Here is a 1,388-nt window from a genome sequence, read left to right on the forward strand (position 1 = left end):
CGTCACAGGTCGCGTGTCGTGCATGCCTTTGTGCCCGAGAGACGAAGGCAGTCGGCCGCAGGCCAGGGCTCAACACTCAAGGTGGGCGAGCTGCTGCCTAGCGACGCTGCTAGCGTTGCTGCTGCCCAGGCAGCCAGTGCAGCCGAGCACCTCGGCATTGGCCGATTTCGTGTTGGCGTCGACGCCTCCTCCACCGGAGCTGCCGCACCCGCTGCACCCGACGTAGCACAACGCCGAGGGTCAGCACAGCGCAGCACGCCAGAGGCTGACGGCCGCCGACGCAGCCATTTCTCACGACGCGTCGCGCGGATCGATCCTTCCCCCGCGGAAGGGTCGAACTGGCTGGTGATGCCTGCTCGATCCAACGGCAACGAAATCGGCTCCGTCTTGTGACAAGGCCTTGTGTATGAATACAGTATAAATGCAAAAATCACGTAGACTACTCACGCGATGAACACCTCTGCAAAACGATCCAGAACTCTCACGAGGAGTCCGAGGAGTCCGAGTTCGGCCGCTCCGAATAATTTACTTCAGCGCGGCGCCGCCTGCCCTTCATGATATTGCGCTGGTCAACGTCGTCAGAGTCGACGTCCGAGCTCTCACTGGCGCTGCCGCCGTCGTCGCCCACGTCATCACAATCTCTGTCGCTGCGAGCGCTGCTGAAGAGAGAAGAGTGTGAGACGTCAGCAGGATCGCTGGCCGACAGCGCTCGCAAGAGCTCGCGCCGGGAGCGGCAACGGCGGCTCGGGTCGTCGCGCCGATAGGCGTAGTAGTCGCCGACCGCGCTGCTCTTGTTCACCCTCGCAATCCACTGTACATGCCACCCGCCGCTCACGCGCACCGTCATGTTGGGCGCAGCCTCGTCCTTCAGCCGCTGCACCACCGCAAGCAGCTCATCAAGCTGAGCCGCGGCCGCGGGGGCCAGCTCGTAGCCGTCCACCATTTTTGTGGCGTTGCTCGTCGTCTTCTGGTCGCGCGGTCGCCGCGGGGCTGGTGACGAGCTGGGCGACTCGCAACCACGGTGAGTAGGCTCTGACGGCGCCGCCGCCGCAGCCAACAACGGTGCTGCCGCCCTCAACGGCGCCGCAGCTACCGCCGGCGCCGCTGCCCTTGGCACCGGCGCCGCAGTCGCCGCCGGTGCCGCTGCCAGCGTCTCCCACCCGCCCTCGCTCTCGCCCTCGCTGCTGTCGTCGCGCACCACTGGCCGCCTCCTCTTGCGAGGCGTGTCCCGCGCGCTGGCTCGTCGGACGGTGGCAGTGGAGGGCGCGGCAGCGGAGGGCGCGGCAGCGGAGGGGGCTGGGGCGGAGGGCGCGGCAGCGGAGGGGGCGGCGGCGGAGGGGGCGGCGGCGGACGGGGCGGCGGCGGACGGGGCGGCGGCGGAGCGGGCG

General features: G+C 68.4%; 1 protein-coding gene across 1 annotated transcript; it reads right to left on the minus strand.

Moving 5' to 3' along the window:
- Positions 1 to 69: 69 nt before the first annotated feature.
- Positions 70 to 943, minus strand: EMIHUDRAFT_225487 (hypothetical protein; the record flags this gene model as incomplete). The annotated part of the gene is made up of 2 exons (XM_005789721.1): positions 70 to 211; positions 486 to 943. 2 exons carry the CDS (start codon positions 941 to 943, stop codon positions 70 to 72), a joined length of 600 nt encoding a protein of 199 aa, XP_005789778.1.
- Positions 944 to 1,388: the final 445 nt, after the last annotated feature.

The sequence above is a fragment of the Emiliania huxleyi genome (genome assembly GCF_000372725.1).
Source record: "Emiliania huxleyi CCMP1516 chromosome Unknown EMIHUscaffold_125, whole genome shotgun sequence".
Taxonomy (NCBI): Eukaryota; Haptophyta; order Isochrysidales; family Noelaerhabdaceae; genus Emiliania; species Emiliania huxleyi.